General features: G+C 40.8%; 1 protein-coding gene across 1 annotated transcript in view; it reads left to right on the top strand.

Annotated features, from left to right (window-relative positions):
- rspo4 (R-spondin 4) overlaps positions 1 to 17,270 on the top strand; it is a gene marked incomplete at both ends in the record, with an annotated part of 126,713 nt that overhangs the window by 44,764 nt on the left and 64,679 nt on the right. The window contains 2 exons of the mRNA XM_079578450.1: positions 3,530 to 3,715; positions 11,716 to 11,853. Coding sequence (XP_079434576.1) covers positions 3,530 to 3,715; positions 11,716 to 11,853 — 324 coding nt within the window. The remainder of the gene's footprint in view (positions 1 to 3,529; positions 3,716 to 11,715; positions 11,854 to 17,270) is intronic.

The raw sequence follows: 17,270 nt of genomic DNA, 5'->3' as shown, positions 1-17,270 counted from the left end.
CGTAGACGTAGACGTAAACCTAGATGTAGATGTAGATGTAGACGTAGACGTAAACCTAGATGTAGATGTAGATGTAGACGTAGACGTAAACCTAGACGTAAATGTAGACGTAAACCTAGATGTAGACGTAGACGTAGACGTAAACCTAGATGTAGATGTAGATGTAGACGTAAACGTAAACCTAGACGTAGACGTAGACGTAAACCTAGATGTAGACGTAGATGTAGATGTAGATGTAGATGTAGATGTAGACGTAGATGTAGACGTAGATGTAGACGTAGACGTAGACGTAGACGTAGACGTAGATGTAGATGTAGATGTAGATGTAGACGTAGATGTAGATGTAGATGTAGATGTAGACGTAGACGTAGACGTAGACGTAGACGTAAACCTAGATGTAGACGTAGATGTAGACGTAGATGTAGATGTAGATGTAGATGTAGACGTAGACGTAAACCTAGATGTAGATGTAGACGTAGACGTAGACGTAGACGTAGACGTAAACCTAGATGTAGATGTAGACGTAGATGTAGACGTAGATGTAGATGTAGACGTAGACGTAGACGTAGACGTAGACGTAGACGTAAACCTAGATGTAGATGTAGATGTAAACGTAGATGTAGACGTAGATGTAGATGTAGATGTAGATGTAGATGTAGACGTAAACCTAGATGTAGATGTAGACGTAGACGTAGATGTAGACGTAGACGTAGACGTAAACCTAGATGTAGATGTAGACGTAGATGTAGACGTAGATGTAGATGTAGACGTAGATGTAGATGTAGACGTAGACGTAGACGTAGACGTAGACGTAGACGTAAACCTAGATGTAGATGTAGACGTAGACGTAGACGTAGATGTAGACGTAGACGTAGACGTAGATGTAGATGTAGACGTAGACGTAGACGTAAACCTAGATGTAGATGTAGACGTAGACGTAGATGTAGACGTAGACGTAGACGTAAACCTAGATGTAGATGTAGACGTAGACGTAGACGTAGATGTAGACGTAGACGTAGACGTAGATGTAGATGTAGACGTAGACGTAGACGTAAACCTAGATGTAGATGTAGACGTAGACGTAGACGTAGATGTAGACGTAGACGTAGACGTAGACGTAGACGTAGATGTAGACGTAGACGTAAACCTAGATGTAGATGTAGACGTAGATGTAGATGTAGATGTAGACGTAGATGTAGACGTAGACGTAAACCTAGATGTAGATGTAGACGTAGACGTAGATGTAGACGTAGACGTAGACGTAAACCTAGATGTAGATGTAGACGTAGATGTAGACGTAGATGTAGATGTAGACGTAGACGTAAACCTAGATGTAGATGTAGACGTAGATGTAGACGTAGATGTAGACGTAGATGTAGATGTAGATGTAGACGTAGACGTAGATGTAGACATAGACGTAAACCTAGATGTAGATGTAGATGTAGACGTAAACCTAGATGTAGATGTAGACGTAGATGTAGACGTAGATGTAGACGTAGATGTAGACGTAGATGTAGATGTAGATGTAGACGTAGACGTAGATGTAGACATAGACGTAAACCTAGATGTAGATGTAGATGTAGACGTAGATGTAGACGTAGACGTAGACGTAAACCTAGATGTAGATGTAGACGTAGATGTAGACGTAGACGTAGACGTAAACCTAGATGTAGATGTAGACGTAAACCTAGATGTAGATGTAGACGTAGATGTAGACGTAGATGTAGATGTAGACGTAGACGTAGATGTAGATGTAGATGTAGATGTAGATGTAGATGTAGATGTAGATGTAGACGTAGACGTAGATGTAGACGTAGACGTAGACGTAGACGTAGACGTAAACCTAGATGTAGATGTAGACGTAGACGTAGATGTAGATGTAGACGTAAACCTAGATGTAGACGTAGATGTAGACGTAGATGTAGACGTAGACGTAAATGTAGACGTAGACGTAAATGTAGACGTAGATGTAGACGTAGACGTAGACGTAGATGTAGACGTAGATGTAAATGTAAATGTAAATGTAAATGTAGATGTAGATGTAGACGGAGATGGAGATGGAGATGGAGATGGAGATGGAGATGGAGGTGTAGGTGTAGGTGTTCGCCCACCTGAACAGTTACTCATGATGTTATCTAGTTGGTAATGGAAGCAATCATGGGTTTGACGTGATGTCACTAGCCGCCATTTTTAGGAACGTTTCAAACAAAATCAAAACATCACAAGTTAAATGTTGCAACTTAGTAAAGCAAAAGATGTGACTGAATCCCATGAAAAGTCTGTTAGTATCAAATCAAAAGAGAATGAGTAATGCAAATTAGGATGTTGTCATATAAGTAAGGACAACTCTGAGCCGTGCATTAGACGGTTATAATGCACGACGCGGAGTCGAGAACACCCCGACACAGTGTTGTTCCTCCTGCATTATAACGTCTAACGCGGCTCCTCGTTGTTTAATCCGCTTATACCAGGGTCCCACAAACGTAACATTTATAATAAATGTGTTTTTCATTGACTAAACTCACTAAATGTGCCAGACTACGGGACTATTTTGTGTGTGTTATTAGCCGGTCACTGAAGGCTGGTCTCAGAGCGAGTCATTCTCCGCAGCTATTACGAGGATCTCAGTCAGGCTCAACGACACAACATCAGCACAGAATCACAACACAACAGGACTAACCCGGAAACACTTTTCCCTGGAAGGAAACACCGATATGCGGCACTCGTGGGCAGGAGTTATTTACCTTTTACAAGGTTTAACCTGAAGCTAAAGCTAGCTAGCTCAACCAGCTCAACTGTTTATGGAAACAGCTGCGGTGGAGTCGCTCACACCTGGGCCCCCCCAACTCAAACTTTTATGTTTGACTTTACTGATCCAGACAAATCTGCTTCAATGCAGGATCATTTTATGTACGCCTGAAAATGATGAATAGCCTTAACCGTTTCCAATAGAAATGTAAAGCTCATATGTTATTAACAGTAGCTAACCTAGCTGCTCACTCTGCTCTACAAACATTTAGCAAACACAAAATCCATCTCATACGTTCCTGTCAGTCACTAATTACGCCTTTATCTGATTCAGCTGTGTCAGGCGTTGCTATGGCGACGCCACAGCGGAGTGATATCCCAGTGATTTAACTACCGGACTACGTGTGCGGTTATACCAAAATAATGCACCAGCCAATCAGAATCCAGTATTCACCCAGACCATGGGATAAGTAACAATAGAATAGTCAGAAGTCTTCAAAAGAACAGGGAAAAGTCATGAACCCATGAACAGCAGAAATGTGGGCAATAGTCTGTTTCATAATAGGCAGCAGAGCCTCTACGTCTAACCAAAGTGTCAGAAAGCACAATGTCTCAACCTGTTGATTATCTCCCTGCTCTTCCTCTCATATTCAAAGCAGTTCAGAAAACAGGGCAGGAGGTTTAGGATCGAGGCAAAAATGGTTGTGTTTCTGGTTGAATTTTTGCTTCTATTCACAAAACTAAACAGAATCCCGTCTTGTTTCTGTGTGTCTTCGTTCAGCTCAGAGGGACGCAGACGACTGCCGCAGCTGTCTGGAGTGTTCCCGTGACAACGGCTGTGTGCGTTGCCCTGAGCGACTCTTCCTGTTCCTGCAGAGGGATGGGATGTCTCACCACGGGACATGTCTCCTCACCTGTCCCCCGGGACACTACGAGCAGAAGAGCAAGGACATGAACCGCTGCATGAGTACGTGTTCAATACTGCAGTATGTTGAATACTAGTTTGGTAACATTTTTACTTTGTCTATACATGTGTTTCCAATGATAACACGCATAGTTCTGGCGGCCATTTTGAATACCGAAGTAGAATTATGCAGTACTAAAACAGGAAACGAAATCTCTACTCAGGATGAAAATGAAAGATAACTGATCGACAGTGGCTTTTTTATGTGCTCGTAATCAGAAGATAACAGTTAAAACACGGCCTCAGAGAGCGCACGCTTATGTGATATAACCAGTAAATGTGGCACAGATGTAGCAGCGCGATCTGTCGACAGGGGCAGAAAAACAGCCCTGGACTCTGACCAGCCGGGCCCAGATTACCGTGCAGTTTCTCCAGTTTGGTTTTGCCCAAATCTAATAATGGGCGTTTTCATCACATGTTTTTTTGTTGTTTTATCATTGCTTTTTTTCGTTACTTTGCCGTTGTGTTTTGGTCAAATTTTTGTGACATTTTTGTTGTGTTTTTGTAATGTTATTATGGGTTTTGTGTTAGTTTTTCTTTGCTTTTTTTCCCATTGCTTTGTTTTGTTGCTTTTCCGGCACAATTTTTTCCCGTGTTCATCCTCGTTTTCGTCTCTATTTTGATGCTTTTCTGTTAAGCTCGGTTAAGGCGGGGAATAAGAGGCAGGGCCGGACTGGGACTGAAAAACAGCCCTGGACTCTGACCAGCCGGGCCCAAATTAGCATAAATGCGACACTTCCACAAATACATATTTTCACCAAATGCATTCTGTCCTCTTTTGAAAGCTAAGACCCACAAAAAAGACCTTTTTCCTCACATTTTTGTCACATTTTTGTTGAATTTTTGTCACATTTTTGTTGAATTTTTGTCACATTTTTGTTGAATTTTTGTCAGATTTTTGTTGAATTTTTGTCAGATTTTTGTTGAATTTTTGTCAGATTTTTGTTGAATTTTTGTCAGATTTTTGTTGAATTTTTGTCACATTTTTGACACATTTTTGACACATTTTTGACACATTTTTGACACATTTTTGTTGAATTTTTAATTATTTTTTCTATCATTTTTTGTTGTGTTTTTTTGTCCATGTTTTTCTCATGTTTTCATCCTCTTTTTCTCGCTATTTTGCTATTTCTTTTCAGCTTTTAGATTTGGGTAAAGCTCGGTTGAGGCGAGAGTCCAGAATGGACATATGGCCAGCCGCCCCCGTCTGTGGAGCTACAGCAGGATTTATTAAAGATCTGCTTCACTCCTCAGACTAAATCAACCCATCAAAGAGGAAACAGAAAACATTTCTCTGTGATTTTTACAGTTTGTCATGTCAGCAGATTCTCAGTCTGAGTCAGTGTTTAAGCTGCTCAAGACGCTAGCATGCTACCGGTTAGCAACTGTCAACCTTCAACATGATAAACACATGTGAGGCTGAGGAAACACCACAGTAACAGCTCAGCTCTGACCTCTATGGTGTATCCAAGGTTTGAAGGTTTGGAGTTGATTCAAGGCTTTCTCTTGGAGAGGTCAAGGCTGAGCTGTTGAAGCTAAATGCTATCCGGTAGCATGCTAACGTCTTAAACACTGACTCACTGGTTTCTTGACATAAACGTGTGTTCTCTGGGGCCGTGTTTTGTGATTTTGAATTTTCTTGTGCAGCACTTTGGAAACTGTATAACTTTATAAAATGTACATCCATGATCAAGCTAGCATTTTCAACTTTAGGTACACAGTATTTTGTTGAGTAAGTTGAATTTGCTTCCTTGCCTGATCAGGAGGCCAGGGTTATGATTAGGTTCAGGGATTAGGGCCATGATTAGGGCTAGGGACGTCAAATGTAATGTAAGTTGTGTTTCACCCACACAGATCTCACACATACTTTTAGAAACTAGAAGGTCTTGGCTTTCAAATGAGGTATCACACTGGCGTATAGGCTGTACAGTCTCATGTCAATACGCTTTGAGATATGGATATGCATAATTGCCAGAGGTGGGAGACTCGAGTCAAATGACTTTTTCGGGACTTGAGACTGACTTGACCAAAGCTGCAAAAAGACTTGACTTGACTTGGAACTTGCTGTTTGTGACTCGAGACTTAACTTGGACTTGAGGCCAGTGACTCTCAATGACTCGCTGTGACTTTATAGTTATTATTTATTTGAGTGAAACTGTCGAAAGATCAGGATTCATTTCGTAAAAGCGGCGCATCTTTGTTTACATTATGGTGATTATCCACATGCGTGTTCGGTTTCAAGACGCAGCTTCTAATCAATACAGCGCGAAAAGGCAGGAGGAAAAACCACGTCGAAATACGTGCATTAAAAGTTTTCTAAAGACAGTGAAGAGCAGGAGATTTACGGACAGGAAAACGTTTGAAACAATGGGCTGGACCTACAGCGCAGACGGAGCCTCCAGAACCACCATGTCAGAGCTGATTCATCTACAGGAATCTTGGGGTTTTTCGATGTTTTAATTCGTTCACACAAAGTTTACAGCATTTAGAGGTTATTTTACGCATCCGCACAAACAGCCCAGTGACAGCGGGACTGAAGGCTGCGCGGAATCTACTGTGAGCAGGGGCGAATCCAAGTATACAGGGGCTGGGGCAGTACAGGGGAACCACTGACAGAAGAACTGCCAGAAACTAACAAAAATAAAAATATTATTTTATATTTATCTTTCAGACTGCAGGGAAAAGCAGCTCATATTTAAAATACTATATATATATTTTTTTTTTAAGTCTTCCTTAAAACGCTGTCCCAGCAATTTTGTACATAGACTGTTTATTTAAAATATTTATATTTTGACTTTAAATCCAAATCCATGAGATTTTAAAAAGTTTGATTTTAGCCTCAATTTTCAAGATCTTGAGGAAGCACTTGTTATTTTCAAGATTAAACACATTATGAAAGGTAGACACGCTGGCGTTTGTGACTTGAGGTGACTTGCCAGCTAAAGCAAGACTTGACTTGACTTGACTTGACTTGACAAAAGCTATGACTTGACTTGACTTGAGCCCATGACCGATTGACTTGGACTTACTTGGGACTTGGACCTTCACGACTTGGACTTGACTCGAGACTTAACCCTAAACCTAACCCTAACCCTCAGAGGGCGGGTAACAGGTTAATAACGTTAGTTTTTGTTTCGTGGTCTTTTGTTTCCTTTGGAGAAACTGGGCCTTTTTACGTAAGTTCATCTGAAATGTCATGGGCTTTTAACACAGCTCCTTGAAGTAATCATTAAGGAAATTAACTTTTTGGTTTCTTTTTTAAAAGACACTAGGTTGAAACAAACAAAAGCTGTTCAACTACCTTACGCGTTTCGACGGACAAGGGAACTACTTCCGTCTTCGTCAGAGGCGTCAGACGGAAGTAGTTTTGAAACCAAAAAGTTTATCACTCAAGAAGACACAATGAATGTAATAAAAGAAAAGCATTAAGGAAATTGTTGCTTACTTTGTACTAAGACGGCGAAGTGAGGCTGACATATATTTTTAGCAACTTCAAATCTTGAATTGTTCTTCAGTATAATCTGCACATTTTACAACCGCACATTTTCTCATCAGCCTCACAGAACGACCCTTGACCCCCTCGCCTTTATACAGTGGGAATCTGCATTTCACTCCTCAAACCTCAAACACGAGCGCTATTTCTCCGACTGCGAGCTTACACTACGACCTATTAGCCAGTCCAATTAGCCTACATTCTTCATGCGTCGTAACCGCGCGGCTATAAAACCCACGGTTAAGGAGATACACCTTGTTAACTCACGTAACGCACTTCATTAATGAAAGAAAAACATCCTCCCGAGAGCATAGCTGGGCTCTTCATTAAAGGCTTTATGTGAAGATGCCGATAAAGACCACAGAAAGTCCCTCCGACCGCAAACCACAAGCGTCGAACTGCAACTCCGCCGCGTCTTTCCGCACGGCACACACGCGAGAGCGAAAAACACAAATAATATCATGCAAAAATGGATCTTTTATTGAAAATTCTAAACGCTTTCGTGTGATCCGATCCCAAACCATAATGCAGTAAAGTTTCCATTAAAAGCGGGCTGAAAGCTTTTGGGATTTGCTCGGTTCGGGGCGCGGGGAGAGGTGCCAGATGATCCCGGATGGATGTGGTTTACACTTTGTTTATTGTGGGCCTACAAAACAGCATGTACAGACGGAGAGGGCTGGAACGTAAAGGGTCCTCCGCTAAGCAACAATATAGACAGACTAAACATCACGTAAATAAGCCAGAGACTTAATCTGTGTGAGACAATCGAAAGCTGTTGGAGTTTATATAATCGTGTTGGAGTTTATGTATATGGCGCTTTGCGAATTTGTAGGAATTTCAACTCTCGTCATCTGTATTGGTTGTTTTTATGTTTCTATTTTCGGACTAAGGACATTTTGCCTCTCACCCAAACACCCTCAACTCACGGAAAGATAAATGGAAAAACACCCAGCCCAGTGTATATACCGTAAATTCTCTAATACTGGCCTGTATTCCATTAGAGGCCTGGTCTCCGACAGAGGCCTGGTCTCCGACAGGGGCCTGGTCTCCGACAGGGGCCGGGTCTCCGACAGGGGCCGGGTCTCCGACAGAGGCCGGGTTCGCGGCTGGCGGAGGCAAATTAAAGCCGGTCTCTAAAACAGGCCGGGGCTTTTATTAGAAACTATAGCCGTAGAAATATTCCCCATGTTAGGAATTTGTCTCATACTGGTGTAAAAGATAATCAATCAAACTTTATTTATAAAGTGCTTTTCATACCGAAAGGTATCACAAAGTGCTTTACAGATTACAACATTTAAAACAATGCGCCTGGGACAACCTCCCATATATATGTATCTTATATATTAGGATTAAATAAATAGATTAGTCAGTTAAAGGCTAAGCTAAAAAGGTGGGTCTTGAGCTGCTCTTAAAAAACAACTCACGATAACTCACGTGCAGGAAGTAACAAACTGAACCCGGGCCGAGGGCGACGCTGCGGAGGAGCTGATCCGAGCGTAACTTTGACACAGATTTAGCCACTTTTCAAGCCTCCAGTGACGATATTTGGAAACAGGGCAAATGTTGTGTGACCCTCCAGGGTTTTAATAAAGTCTCCATCACGTCTTCAAAGCACGTCCAGCTGCTCCGTGTGCAGGTCAGTCCCACGCCTCAAAATAACTCCTCCCATCAGCGCGAGCGTCTCGTCTTCTCTCGGGTCAGTCTCATGATCGATCACAAACACAAACGCTCCGTCTAAACTCGCCTTTTACACGAGATAACAACAAATAATCCGGTCCGCGGTAAAAACGAAACAGAAACCTGCAGTGACACTGATGTCAAAGCTCCGCTAACAGCAACGAAACACTTCCTGTTGTCCCGACAAAATAAAAGGCGTCAATGTTCCAGCCGCTGGGAGAGGGTTTGAAATGTTCATTAATAAATGAACCTAATATTTTAGGTGCAAATGGACCCAAATCTCGTTTTTCTTTGTTTTCCTGGTCGTCCGTTTTGCTCAAATAGAAATAAAGGCCTGTCTCTAATTGTGGCCTGGTTCCAATAAAGGAACCAGATGCCCTTGAGTAAATAAAGGCCCCGGACTATATTAGAGCATTTACGGTAGATGAGCAATTCATAAACTTTACTTTATGAACATACAATTGGCCACTCCAGCAGCAGTGACCAATTTTATTTTATTAAGATGCTTTAGGTGATTGAATCACAGTTCCTGCCTCAGCTTTTATTAGTTTCCCCTGGCATTAGCATCCTGTTGCTAACCGCTGTGTTTTACGCCGATCAAAAGTCCGTTTGTGGAGCGACTCCATTCTCCAGGTTCTGAGCTTCAAAATGAGGGACAGCATATCCTGAAATTTAGATAGATCAAAGTTGTGTTTTTAAAACAGTGAAAGCCAAAACAGGTGTCAGTTCAGGAGTTCGGGAAATTCCACTGTTACCATGGAGATCCGCCATCTTTGCAGCTGTTAGCGAACATTTTCCATAGCCTAACATTAACAACTCTGTTTGCTGTTGAGCTAATACACTGTGGTGTCCAAGAGTTTTAATATGAACAATAACTCCAGTGTTTTAACTTTTATAATCTCCAAGTTTATTATTGCTGCTAATCCCATGATCCATAGCGGTATGACATCACATTCCCGAACTTTATATCATTCTTTTTCTTCCCAGTATCGGAAAACTATGAAGATTTTTTGTTTTAATACCAGTACTGGATCAATGCATCCCTAATGGCCGGTGAGCACATGGAAGATGATGTCACATTCCGTGTCGTGGGGATTGTAAAATCGTGAGCTGCTCTCGTCTACACTGTGCGATGGTTCAACAAGACAATCGTAGCTACAGTCAACTTTTGTCGTAGCACTTTCAGGCGTCAGATCGCGTGTGTTTAGCTGAGGCAAGTGCCGCTCGCTAGTGGGGTTTATTCTGGCAGAAAAGTGCAGGGAAAGTCCTGTAAAAGGCGGAGTCGGCCCCGCTCATGCCTTTGACTCTGGCGGTGTGAGACACTTGTGGCAGTGAGAGGATGGCTCACTCTGCCTGATATCAATCACTGCTCAATATCACACTGTGAACATCTGGCTTCATGCAAACGGTTTCACCTCTTAACTCCCGCCTTTCTGCAGTTCAGCTTTACCCAAATCCTGTAGGCCAGTGTAACGCCTCATTAGAAAGACCTACAAAACTAAATTGATCTTTTCCCTCACATCATCAGATTTTTTTTCATCACTCTTTTTGTTGGGCAGTCTCATTTTTGTAACTTTTTTGTAATTTTTTTGTCACATTTTTTTTTTTTTGTATTTTTTTTTTTTTTTTTGTTGTAATTTTTGACACATTTTTTGTCATTTTGTTCGTCACATTTTGGTAATTTTTTTGTAATTTTTTGTCATATTTTTTGTCATATTTTTTGTAATTTTTTAGAATTTTTTTTGTAATTTTTGACACATTTGTCATCTCATTTTTGTCAAATTTTCATGACTTTTTTGTCACTTTTTCGTCAAATTTTTCGGATTTTCTTTGTCAATTTTTTTGTCAATTTTTTTGTCAATTTTTTTGTCACTTTTTTGTCACTTTTTCGTCAAATTATTTGCATTTCTTTGTCAAATTCTTATCACTTTTTTGTCAATTTTTTCTCAATTTTTCGTCAATTTTTTTTCCATTTTTGTAATTTTTTTGTCCATTTTTTGTTAATTTTTTGTCACTTTTTCGTCAATTTTTTCTCACTTTAGTCACATTTTCATCCTTGTTTTCGTCTCATTTGAAAGCTAAGACATACAAAACTAAATTGATCTTTTTCCTCACATCATCAGATATTTTCTCATCACTTTTTTGTTGGGCAGTCGTCTCATTTTTGTATCTTTTTAGTAATTTTTTTGTCACATTTTTAGTTTTGTAATTTTTTGTAATTTTTTTTTGGAATTTTTGACACATTTATTGACACATTTTTTGTCATTTTGTTCGTCACATTTTGGTAATTTTTTCGTAATTTTTTGTCATTATTTGTCATATTTTTTGTCATTTTTGTCAAATTTTCGTGACTTTTTTGTCAATTTTTCGTCAAATTTTTCGTCAAATTTTTTCAGTTTTTCGTCAAATTTTTTTGACTTTTTTGTGATTTTTTTTTGTCAATTTCTGCCGTTTTTTGGTAAATTTTTCTCACTTTTTTCACATTTTCATCCTTGTTTTCGTCTCAGTTTTGTTGCTATTTTCACACCTTTTTTCCAGAAGCTTTTGGATTGGGGTAAAGCTGGAGAAAATGTGCTCGGTTCAGGTGGGAGTTAAGGGGTTTAAATGCTTTGTTTTGAGGAAAAATGGCAGCAACAAAATGGCTGCTTCGCAATATCAACTTAAACATCCAATATTTTTGCTTAATTTGGGCTTTAACAACTTTCAACATCTCAGCCTTGGTGTTTGTTGTAGTATGATGTTCAGAAAATGCACCAACATAAACCTGTAATGTTTATTTCATTGTATTCTCCGTACAGTTGTGTAGCTCACTCCAGTCTGCTCTCCTCCTCAGAGTGCCGGTCCACGGACTGTGAACACTGCTTCAGTCGAGACTTCTGCACCAAATGTAAAGCAGGCTTTCAGCTTTACAAAGGCAAGTGTCTGAGCCGCTGCCCACAGGGGACCTTCCCTCATCACACCGACTGCCTGGGTGAGTACGGCCTCAGATTAGGACTCTCGCTTCGCAGCTAAGTTTGATTTCAGGATCGTGTGGGGCCATCCCGTTTCTCTCTCACCAGGTTTAGATGGGTTACCTCCAAGGGCTTCTGTTTCCCTCTTGAACCTATAGGACAACCCTCCAGGTGGATGCTCTTGATGATGAAGCTATAGCTCAAATTCAGAACATCTGTTTCAAGCGAATGTCCACCAACTCTCGATAAGAAACAAATTCCTACTGTGATCGCAATCGGGATATACTCGTACTAACTTTATAAACACATTTCTAGCATCACATTCACATTGCCGACAAGGGAAGCTGCTCCTGCTTTGTGTTGCTATTGCCACTTACAGATACAGATCATGACAAGCACAACGGCTCAGAACTAGCCCTAATTTGGACCTGGTTTAGACACTGCTTAGCTCTGGTTTAGTTTACTGTTTGGACTTGGTTTGGTTGCTGATGTAGGAACATTTCTCCTAAATGTATTAGGCCGAATTATAAAATTTGGATTTTAACGACCAGTCAATGTATCAACAAAAGGCTGAGAGTAAAAATGCAGAGTATAACGTTGCTACAGGTATTTGTCAACAATATGTTGACAAGAAGAAATATTCTGAGCTTCCCTTTCTCGAACTAAACTCAGACAAAACTGAGATCATTGTTTTTGGCCCACAGACACAAAGACTTAGGGCCAGATCTTGTGGCGGTGCACGGGGCGGCGCTGGCTCTTGGCGGCGCTATATGTGCCATTGGCCTCCGCCACCTGTGAGGGGGCGTCACAAGAGGAGGCGACTGCACTGATGGAAACACGGCTGACATTCACTTCCTGGTTTACATTGCGCTGCCTTGCGTTCTTTCTTAAGCCTTAGGCTCTCACAGGTCAAACTAAAAACTTTATTTACCCCATCGTGAGCTAAACCATGTTAAAGAAAAAGAGCTACAGCGTCCGCTGTGGAGCGGATCGGCCAAATCCAAATCCAACTCTGACAATGTCCAAATCCAGGCTGAAAACAGTTCTTTCAACCCATGAATATGACTGAAAGTATTTTATCTGCACTCTCGCCTTTTATTGTGACTGATTCATTTTTATGTTGATGTTTTTTTTAATCTGTTTTCTTGTCGTTTTATGCAACTGTGAAGCACTTTGAATTGCCTTGTGTATGAAATGTGCTCTACAAATAAACTTGCCGTCCCCTGTTTGTAAAGAGCAGCCGCCACTGGTTTACGAGCACATTTCACAGCTTTCAGGGAGAAATACGATCAATAAAAAGGCTTGATAATTAGATGCACGATGTCTGCTTTAACAGGAATAGCAGGAAAGCTAATGAAACAAACACTTTTGGAGATTTACAGAGAGACAAAGTTGCATAATTATATGAATAAACGTGACCTTGAAGCTGGGGGTGCCCTCACACTCGCTGGTGATCTCTGGAAACTCACAAACGCTGTGATTTGAATGTGCTGTGACGGCTGTTTGAAGTTGCGTTCATGGAGTGGGTGCAGTGGATATCGGCTGATCTCCAGCCTCTGGTCAGCATCTGTTTTCATCCTGCTTATCTGCAGTAGTCGAGTGTACTTCATATTTATGTGTCAAAGTCTGTCCATGAGTTTATGCTTCTTAAAAGTGCCGTTTTAAAGACGGATAAATTCCTCTCTAGTCATAAAAATGTCGGTTTCTTCTTGAACTTTGCTTGACTGATTGTTTAAATCACGTTAATGACAGTTCAGCGCATATTTCATTTCTGAGGATTTGCAAACATCTCATCAAACAGAAGAAAGACAAATGGACGACAGCTTATAGCAATAAATTTGACATATTTGTTTTAGACCATCATTTCGGGATTTTCGATGAACTTAGGCAGTAAAGATTTTTTAGCAATGTCATCATTTTCCAATAAAATTTAGATTTAATGCCAGTTTGAATCCAATTTATTGCATTTTAATGTAATTTAAGGGTTTACTTTACATTACGGGCCGGTAAGTCCTTCGTACTTACAGTGGTAATTACAGTGGTACTTATGGTGGTATTTACACAGGTAATTCTAGGTACTTATTGTGGTACTTAAAGGATACTATAGTGAGAATTACCAGGTATGTACTTCTAGATACAGTGGTAACTCTTAGTAATGAAGGTTGTGCTTCTTGTTTTCTCTAATGCTGTTTTATGTTGTTTTATAGTCACACAATCCTAGAAATTACTTCTGTGTGTAGAAATGCCACATTTACTACCTATGAATTGCTGCTGTAGTATTCTTGAATAGGTAGCGTTCACGTGACATCACAACATTCTAAAGAGCCATAGTTTAACATTGAGGTGGATCAACTGACAGTAACTATGGTAACTGTGGTAACTGACAAAATGCATATTTTTATGTCTTTGTTTTTTGGCTCATATCTCAGTCATTACTGGAGGAATCCACATGAAACAAAAACTGTCACAAAGTTCATCGTCTCCTCTGTCGGCTCATATGAACTAATGTACAATTATTTTATCAGAAAAATGTCGAAAAGTGGCGACAATATGCGAAAACATGATGTTGTCCAATAGAAAAGACTTTCAGACAAAAAAGTAATATGTCAGGTTTGTGAATCCAATCACGATCAAACACTGAAGAGGAAAAACATTTGTCAATTTTCGTTTTGGAGATTTCTTCCAAAAACTGCATTTCTCCCATAGAGTTGTATTGGCCCTGCCCTCCATCTGACATTATGACATCATCACATTCTAAATTGTGAACGCCACCTATTACCAATACGTACCATAGATGTAAAACTACTAGAAACTATCATTTAAAGTACCAAAGTACATAGAAGTATGACCTTCCACAGTATCTCTTAGTAATGAAAGATACTGTGGTAACTCTGTGTCTCCCTAACGCCTAACCCTAATGACTAGTAATTATGACTTTTAGTACCATAATAATAACCTAGTAATTACCACTGTAAGTACCACTGTCATTACTAGTAATAACCACTATAAGTACCACAGACTTACCGGCCCGTAATGTAAAGTGTTACCAATTTAAGGCCTTGACTAATTCAATACCTTTCAGTGCTTTTAAATGAACGCCCCGTGGAAACATAATCCAAAACTCCATTTTTCCTTGAGGTTATATGACATACTGTTGTTGTGTCTTTGGGCAAGACAGTTACTGCCTACTGTGATATGGTGTGAGTGATTGTCAGTGGTCAGAGAGGCCATTGGCACAGATCGGCAGCCACTTCTCAGGGCGGCTGTGGCTAGAATTCATCAGGAATGCAGAGTTTCCCACTGTAGAGGATAGACATATTATTTATAAACCATCATTACTCACTCCTCCCTGTTTGACAAAATAATACGTTCAAGGGGGAAATCATGGCGGATTTACAGACTCCTCCTCCCCACCTCTGATGAAGACTGTTCCTAAAAAGGACATAAGGGCGGGATCTTCACCGTAGACTCCGCCCTTAACGTGACATGTAGCTCGTGCTGCTCCAATGCTAACAGTCCGACCCTCATTAGTACGAGATTTCAAACATTTTTCTCACGAAAACCAGCCTGGTTTCTTTAATTGTATCTAACGCTGCTTCAATGAAGGTATTCGAGTCGACTTCTGGACTCAGTGGTCGGAGTCTCCAACGTTTCGCCTCTCATCCAAAAGGCTTCGTCAGCGAACTAAGGTCTCATTCAGCCCGCAGCCTAGATAAAGACCAAAGGGAGCAAGGCCGGGGGAACCCAAGGTGCTGAGGGCGCTGCAGCACCCCCTGGTGGATAGCTTGTGAACTGCAGGCAATATTAACCCCTTAACTCCCACCTGAACCGAGCATTTTATCTTTCCTTATTATACGGCTCTTCACAACGTAAGTAGAAGCTCCGTTGATTTGAATGGGATTTCCCAACGTTCTCCCGGTCATTATTTTCTGATAAAGGACCTCTGAAAAACACAACTCCGCTGCCAATGGCACCTGAGTTGGTGCTTTCATATCACTCCGCGCGTACGTAGCAGCGACACTATCTGTCCCGTCACTGAGAGAGAAGTCGGGGAATTGCTCGTGAAGTTAGCGTGAGTCAGACTTTCAACTTACCCAGAGATTCACCACCTCCTCCAACTGCGCCTTCAACTAAGTAGCTAGGCTAGCTGCTAGCCTTGCTGCTTCTAGCCTAGCCAAACGTTGCCGAGCAACGCGCAAACTTTTTGGAACTATTTGTCGCGGAAGTCATTAAATAAACCTTTCACCTTCATAAAAGTGTACGAAGTTTATGTTGTGTGTGTTCAGTTGGCAAATGGCCGAATAATAAGCGGGATAATGTATAGAACGCTGGTCATTATTGGGATAATAAGCACCTTCAGGGCTGTCGGTGCTTATTTTCCCGATAATGACCAGCGTTCTATACATTATCCCTTACATATAAGAACAAGGTGTTTTATTCCTAAAAATGCCCCAAATTTCCCACCTTTTCAGCGACGAAATCTGAATAATGGATAGAGCTACATTCAAATTTATGGTTTCATTTTATTGATGATTGAGTTGCCAAGACTTTTGGATTTCTTGTTTAGTTTTAAAATAAGCTGTTTTTTAGAGGAAAAATGTGTCATTCAAAACTCAATTAAATGTTCTGGGGATTAAATAATAAAAAAAACCTCTGAAAAAATCTTTAGGTCCGACTGACGTGGACATAGCGTCGCCACAATGACAGAAAAATGTGTTTGGAGAAAAAGGCCCTTGAAATTGTGTTCTCCCATATAAGTCTATGGGGGAACATTGAATCAGCGCAATATTTAAACATGTTATTGTGAAGATTAGGCATATTTTCTGTTTCCGGGTGAAAGCTTATGGCCCAAAACCTGAAGACTGAAAAAATTGAGTTTTGCCTGTAGTGTCTCCCCTTAACAAACATATTACTACTTCAAATGGAAAGATTGTTGTGTGCGATTTTCACCTGATGCTTCCTGAGGTGTTTATTTAAATCAGAGCTTAGTTACAGAGCAAGGGAGGCATATCTGTTTGTGAACACTGGTTTTGCAAATAATACTACTATCTATTCAATATATTCATCCTGCCAAAGTCCTGGACGTAAAAAAAACAGCACGATCTCCTATTCCAGCTCTTCCGCCAAATGCATATGTTTTAGAGAAACGTTGACGACACATGACTCGCATTACGGAGCGGGATTCATCTTTATTCCTGCGCTTGTACGTCGCTCCCATCTGAAGTAAGTGAGATCTATTGTGCGTCTTTCTGCCGTCCACCTGCAACATCTGGGGCTACTGGACTATCCTTGGCAGAACCTTTCACATCTGGATCTGATGGGACGAGTTTAAAAACGTTTTCGTATCTGCCCCCTCCCCCTCCGGCGAGCCTTTAACGCAAATCAATGCCGCTTAATCCCCAGGTCTGACTATGATAATGATGATTACCGACGGAAA

The sequence above is a fragment of the Gobius niger genome, assembly GCF_951799975.1.
Source record: "Gobius niger genome assembly, chromosome: 20".
NCBI classification, from domain to species: Eukaryota; Metazoa; Chordata; class Actinopteri; order Gobiiformes; family Gobiidae; genus Gobius; species Gobius niger.
Note: the sequence above shows the minus strand (reverse complement) of the source record. Positions and strands in the feature narration are given on the sequence as shown.